Source organism: Lactuca serriola, chromosome 5 (genome assembly GCF_051521515.1).
Source record: "Lactuca serriola cultivar US96UC23 chromosome 5, Lser_US96UC23_V15, whole genome shotgun sequence".
Taxonomy (NCBI): Eukaryota; Viridiplantae; Streptophyta; class Magnoliopsida; order Asterales; family Asteraceae; genus Lactuca; species Lactuca serriola.
Window position 1 is genome coordinate 241,641,349 of NC_136412.1, and position 7,243 is coordinate 241,648,591.

Sequence of the window (7,243 nt, forward strand, 5' to 3'; positions counted from 1 at the left end):
CCCGTAGGTGTAGTCACACATACATGTGACTAACTGGCTATGTGGTCTTTTTAATTTCATGTCTAAGGCTGACATCATTTTGTAAAAGAAAATGTCTAGATTGCGAAAAATAATTAAATTCACAAGACATGATGTTTGGAAAAAGAAACTTTATGAATTCATAGACCTTTTGTTTAAAGTTAAATGGTCCTCTTATAATACAACTTAACTTTTTGTTATATACGGTTATTTGTATATGACCATTTTAACGAATAAACTCTTTAATCATGGGGTATGTCTTGTAAAATGGTTAATTGCACATGCTGAAGGGTAATTTGGGCATAACACCATCAAAATCAATCATTTATCATATATCAGAATCAATAGTCAGGGGACCGTCTTTGTAAATTAACAGTTCGATTTGATTTGATTCTGGGTTCAAATTTCTCGTCGCGTATATCGTTCGACAACCGATTCCACATCGAAGGTGTGTGACTGACTGAGAAAGCGAAAGCGAAAGTGTGTGAGAGAGAGGGAGAAGCGGGGATCGGTGTTTAGAGAAGATTAAGGAGATGGCAAGGAGACCAGACGAGGAGTACGATTACTTGTTCAAAGTAGTGTTGATAGGCGATTCAGGTGTTGGAAAATCCAATCTTCTCTCTCGATTCACCAGAAATGAGTTTTGTTTGGAGTCCAAATCCACCATCGGCGTCGAATTCGCAACTCGTACCCTACAAGTAAGCACTCTCTCTATTTCTAAAGCTATATCACTCCTTTATTTACGTAATTGAATCTCAATCCCAAACTTCACTTGCTCTTTTTCTTGTTTTGCTTCATTAAGTTATACTTCTATGATCCTCAGACACATAGCATTCTTATTAACTTGTATCTATGTGCAATTTGATCCCATCGATATGAAGTTTTACAGATCCAGATTATATGAAGCTTATGTTGATGATTTTGTAATGCTTTCAATCGATCTCTGTTCCCGTAAAACAACTGAATCTAGAAACCAAATTCTACTCAAGTTCATGATCCGTGTTCAGAATTGGATGAAGTAATTCCATTGCCAAAGTTTCACCATAAACTGCTAATCGTAATTGATTTCCCTATTTGAAAATTGTTGTTGACCATAGATCAAAGGCATATAACCTGATAGTGATCCGCCCTTAAAATTGCCACTACGCATCTCTTCTGTTTGTGATCATAATTCATATCGTAGGTTTTTACATAATCTGCAAGTTTAATCATGTCTATCAATCAACAATGAACAGAATATCATGAATTTTAGCTTCTTGTGTTCAGGTTGAAGGAAGAACAATAAAGGCTCAGATTTGGGACACAGCAGGGCAAGAAAGATACAGAGCAATAACGAGTGCTTACTACAGGGGTGCCCTAGGAGCACTTTTAGTGTATGATGTAACAAAACCAACAACTTTTGAAAACGTAAGCAGGTGGTTGAAAGAGCTGAGGGATCATGCAGATGCGAATATTGTGATCATGCTTATAGGAAACAAGACAGATCTGAAACATCTTAGGGCTGTTGCAGTAGAAGATGCTCAAAGTTTTGCAGAGAGAGAAGGGCTTTCGTTCATTGAGACATCTGCTTTAGAAGCTGTAAATGTTGAGAAGTCTTTTCAAACGATTCTTGGTGAGATTTATAGGATTATTAGCAAGAAATCTATATCTGGTGGAGAGTCTGGACCTTCTAGCATTAAACAGGGTGAGACTCTTGTTGTTGGAGCACAGGATGGTAATACCAAGAAGACTTGTTGTTCATCCTCATGACTGTTTTGTTGGGTTGGAAACTTGTTTGGATTTTGTCTTGTTGAATTGTGAGTTTTTTTTTTCTCCTTTTGGTTTTTGTGTGGTTAAGCATGAGGTACATTACGGATTGTAGTTGATTTCTATTTGGATTTCAATTTTCTTACAAATGAATTCATGTATTCTATCTTCATTGCATTTTAGGTGTTTCTTTTTTACTTGGACTTAAAGATGACAATTGACAAAATGTAATTCGATAAGCTATATATAAGTGTTCCCTTTTTGATTAATGCCTTGTGGTGTCATAAAGTTGGTTATGTTTGTATTTGTGGGAAAGGTAAAAGGATTTGATTAAAATTCCAACATTTATTTTGCTATTTGTGACAACCCTCATGCTTAGATGCATTTTATTTACAACTTTCAGGATAGTAACTGATGAAATAAGATAAAAAGGGCCTTAACAATATCCCTTTTAATTTGTGTAGACTGTAGAACCATATAATAGACAACAATACATAACATATTATGGTTTGTTTGGCTAGCATCAGATTGGAACATACTGATTTAAAATATACAAAAAAGTGTTATTTTTTAAATCTGAAAAAGGTGGAACAATGTGGCATAGAGACTCAGCTTTCAAACACTCATTTATGCAATAGACGCAAATGACATCATCATCATCATCATCATTAAAATGGCCCAAGAAAACTTGTGAGTCATGTCTTGGTAACAAATGCAATCAAATCATGTGACAGTTGATATGGAAAAGTGTTGTCAAAGATTTAACAGGAGTTAAAGCTAAGATAACACAAAGAAGTTGAAGGGGTTTGGTTAAAAGTTTAAAGTCTGCACCATTTTACAAGGAAAAAAGAGTCATTTCATACTACATCCTTTGAGCATCAACATAAATCCAAAATACAATATTAACCACAACAATTGCTCTTCTGCTCAATTGGCTGCCCTTTGATTTGAACAGTGCTTCCTGACTTCTTGCCACCTGATGTCTGGTTACCCATTCTGTAATTTCAAACAAAGATTAGAAAACCAAACCTCAAACTCTAACCAAAAAGACTAAAATACCCTCCAATAACTCCGCTCATAGTTACTAGTCTTACTTTTTCTTAATCTCAGCAGCCATTGTCAAGAAAGCTTGTTCCACATTGACCGAATCTTTTGCACTGGTCTCAAGGAAAGGGATCCCAAGCTCATCTGCAAATGCCTGAAGGGACAATACATGACTTAATCCATTAAGCTCTATATATTGGTGTTCCTTTTTTATTCAATACAGATAAAATGACTTAATGGAACCAAAATTTTATAAAAGTATGCTTTAATACCTTGGCTGTTTGTGTGTCAACAACCTTGTTCTCAACAAGATCACATTTGTTTCCTACAAGAAGCTTGCAGACTGATTCGTTTGCATATCTATCGATTTCACTTAGCCACTGCTTCACGTTGTTGAAGCTCTCCATATCAGTGACATCATACACAATCTGTAGTGAATGACAATGAAAGTATTATGAAGCTTTTTTCAGAAACTTTTAATAAATCATTAAAAGTAATTCTTACGATTATCCCATGTGCTCCTCTGTAGTAACTACTTGTTATAGTACGAAACCGCTCCTGGCCAGCAGTATCCCACTGTATCAAGAGAAAGATTTTATAAAAAAGTAATATTACATTTACATAATATTCATCTATTTAACAGTGATAAATTTAATGAAAGTGACTTTGGCCTAATGATTTTTTGAAATAAACTATATTTAAAGTCCAAGAGTATGTGCAAGAAACAATACTCACAATCTGCAGCTTGATTGTCTTCCCATCCAGCTCCACAGTCCTAATTTTCTGAAGCATGAATTTGTAATTTTAGCAGACATCAAAAACTAAAAGAAGTCTTGATCATAGTGTGATAATGTAAACGCAAACACATATACATACACATAAAGAGTTAGAGAGAGAACACTTACAAAATCAACTCCAATGGTGCTTATGTAACTATCAACATAAGAATCATCCTGAAATTAAGAGGACAAGCACCATAAGATCCTGAAGAAAAAAGTGTGTTCAGGCATAAAGCATGCCTACCCTAATTACATGGACAACATTTCCAGTCATTTTATTGAACATTCAATACGATGATACCCTGTAAAGATGATACTAACTCTAATATGGTAATGGCAAGGACGTGGTTTTGCAAAATTATTGGAGTATTAGTCAAATGTCCTCTAATCGAGATGATATAAGATCATCTTGTGGAACAAAATCAATAGAATCAACGAATCATACTGAAACGAAGAGCAAATCGGTAGATATTACAAAGAAATTCAATTAATAACTCAGAAAATAATGCAATTTTTAAATATGCCAAAATCGAAGATGTTAAATTTCGAAAACGTCGAAGATGATGATAGATTTCCCAAATCATTCTCCTAATTAATTATTCCCTAATTGGTTAGACAGAAGGAGTGAGAAATCAACCAGTGGATGCTCTAACTAAGCAACACCAATGTGCAAATACAGAAGTTGGATACATAGACATACATACATAATATATGTGTGCGTGTATGTATATATACACCGAAAACATTAAAACTATTGAATTAAGAAACCCTTCAACTATACAAAAAACCAAGGAGGTCAACTACACAGAAACTTTCATCCAGAAACTGATTGCAGAACGGGGAGAGGGGGAATTATTATGAAACTAAGTAAAGAAATCAGTTGAAATTCATACAGCGAATCTGAGAAGAAGGCATGATTTTCCAACAGAAGAGTCTCCTATGAGCAGGAGTTTGAAGAGATAATCGCTACAAAATCACAGTAAACAAAAATGGAAAATTAGAGTGGGATGAAACATAGGTCGAGAAAGTAGAAGGAGAAAGAGAAACCGACTATTCGTTGCTCATTGCTGCTATGGCGGATTTGCTTGTGTTGATGATGATTGGAGTGAGGTTTTGAGGGTTTGTTTCTACGTCAACAAAAAGCAACAATCGTAGGGAATATTATAGAAGGTATGCTCTCCCACGCCTTCAACACTCGTACTAATCTTGGAGAATGGATTTTCGTTTTGAAACTTGTAAGTTATTTTAATTGATAATCTTATGAAACCTAATATATTTTCATAAAAAATTTTAAAAAATCACTATATTATTTTTTTTGCATGTTCAAATTCTTATATATTTTAAAATGTATCATTTAAAGCACTGAGCTCGGTAAGTGCTAGATAGTCAAAAATATTCGGCGCCCCATTCTTAACGTTTCTAATGTTACAATTCATTATATTAAAAAAAATATATGAGGGTTTAAATGCACTAAAAAAATAATATAATGGTTTTTTGAATTCTTTGATAAAAATAGATTAGGTTTTTGTGAGGTCAGAAACCTTAAATATGAAATTTAGAAAATACAAGGGTTTTAGTGTGCTAAAAAATAATATAATCGTTTTTTAAGCATTTAATGAAAATACAATAGGTTTTTCTGAGGTTTCCTCTTATTTTATCTACAAATCAATTTATAAAAAATAATAATAATAATAATAAATGTCGTCTTTAGGTTCTAAAACATGGTTCCGAGACTTGTGTTTGTTATCAAACTTTAACAATATGTATATAAAAATGAATAATGGTAGAAAATATACATAAAATTATTAATTATATACAAAATTATCGTCTTAAGTCACGTTTTACAAATGATGTGGGTCGTTACGGCTCAAAAAAACTTGAGGCTTAGAGATTACCGTCGAGTCATATCTAACGTTATTAAGAAGATTAGCTCATAATTATGGTATCTTTCTATATATACCATGTTGGATAATTATTTCAAATTTGCATTTGGGAGAATCAATTTATATGGTAACTCTGACTCATAACTAAGTGTCACCATTTTAATCTTATTATTTCGTTTTTAAATTATTATCTGAATTGAAATATATTTTGTTGTATATTTTGATATATTAATTTTGTTTATAGTAGACATTGGTGATATTTAGGTTTTCTATGTAACTTATATTCGTATTAACCTGGTTGATCACTTCCCCGTGTTGTTGTGGAAAAATTTTTATGCAAAATTTTAAAGAGAAGCTTAGTGTCAATTTTTAAAAACGAAAAAAATGTTAAAAGAATCACAAATAAAACAAAGATGTAAAAAAAATTAACCAAAAAACATACCTAAAAAAATGTAAAAGTCCAAATTAAAATGTGAAACTAATTGTAAAGAAACTAATAGAAAAAGTTACAAAAGAGTTGGAAACAAATTGTACACGTTTACATGAATTTGAGAAAGAAACATATTTATTTAAAAAAATTAACCAAAGTTATAAAAATAATGTTAGATAAATTAGCGTTTTATATAAAAAAATAATTAAGTTAAAAGAAATTAGGTTGTAAAAAAAGGTGATGAAAGATTATAAAGAGAAACTTCAGCAAATATTGTAAGAACATTTTATACCAGATTTGTAAAAATAAACTGACATTTGAGCTAAAAGTGTAAATAATGAAAGTCTTATAGGTGAAAGTTAAAGATGATGATAATAATAATAATAATAATAATAATAATAATAATAATAATAATAATAATAAGAGATTTGTACAAAATTTGTAAAAATAATTAAAATCTGAACCAAATTTGTAAAAAACGAAAACCGGAAGTGGTGAGGGGGCATTGTCGTGAAAAAAAAAGAGTTAATTATGCGAGTGGTCTTTTGGTTTAAAGTAATTTACGTGTTTGGTCCCTAATTTTTTTCTTATCTTGGACGGTCCTTAAAATGTAATTTTGGTGCGCGTATGGTCTCTACCAAACATAAAAAAAAATGTTTTGCCCTTTTTATTTCTCTTTTAATTTTTTAATTATTTATTACTTATTTATTTATTAAAAAATATTATTAAAAACAATTGGATCCCACCCGTTACCTTCACCCTACCCATCGTCTCTTAATCATCATTATCGACCGATTTCTTCCCAAAACAATCAACTACTACTACTACACACTCCTTCACCCCCCCCCCCCTTCTTCCCCTACATTCGCCAGAAAGACCCCCCTCCTTTACCTTTGTCGAAAAGCTCTCAACCAACTTTTCACCATTGCACTCCTTCACTCCCCCCCCCCCTCTTCCTCCGACAAAATTACCACCTTCTTCCCCTTTGATCAAGAAGAAAGGATGATATCGGAGCTTAGGGCTACACACCGCTACTCAATCCATACATTGAAGGTCGTGTTAGCGACCCATTACTGCTTCTTGACCATCGTTGACCTCTAGACCAATGTTGGTGGTGTTAGGATTCCACCAACGCTTCAAATGATGCCCCACGAATTGATCCATTTGTTTCCCTTCCATTTCTTTCCTTACCATTCTTGATGTGTATTATGATTGAATCAAACCAAAGTTGGAGCCCTAAAATCACAGGATTAAATATATGTCTCCTATCTCTTTTGGCAATTTGGGTATATTAGGATCTGAAGCATTTGGTTTATGATTTGTAATTCATTTTTTCATCATGG

The 7,243-nt window shown here is 32.8% G+C and overlaps 2 protein-coding genes across 2 annotated transcripts; one reads left to right on the forward strand and one right to left on the reverse strand.

The window, feature by feature from the left end:
* Nucleotides 1-410: 410 nt before the first annotated feature.
* Nucleotides 411-1,941, forward strand: LOC145053845 (ras-related protein RABA2a). The gene is made up of 2 exons (XM_079001955.1): nucleotides 411-716; nucleotides 1,285-1,941. Exons 1-2 carry the CDS (start codon nucleotides 552-554, stop codon nucleotides 1,765-1,767), a joined length of 648 nt encoding a protein of 215 aa, XP_078858081.1. The 5' UTR covers nucleotides 411-551; the 3' UTR covers nucleotides 1,768-1,941.
* Nucleotides 1,942-2,504: 563 nt separating this feature from the next.
* Nucleotides 2,505-4,810, reverse strand: LOC145053846 (ras-related protein RABD1). Its single transcript, XM_079001956.1, has 8 exons — nucleotides 4,639-4,810; nucleotides 4,481-4,553; nucleotides 3,714-3,761; nucleotides 3,544-3,591; nucleotides 3,313-3,384; nucleotides 3,081-3,236; nucleotides 2,859-2,962; nucleotides 2,505-2,760 (listed from the first exon to the last, which is right to left on the reverse strand). The coding sequence occupies exons 1-8, from the start codon at nucleotides 4,650-4,652 to the stop codon at nucleotides 2,667-2,669; spliced, it is 609 nt and encodes a 202-aa protein (XP_078858082.1). The 5' UTR covers nucleotides 4,653-4,810; the 3' UTR covers nucleotides 2,505-2,666.
* Nucleotides 4,811-7,243: the final 2,433 nt, after the last annotated feature.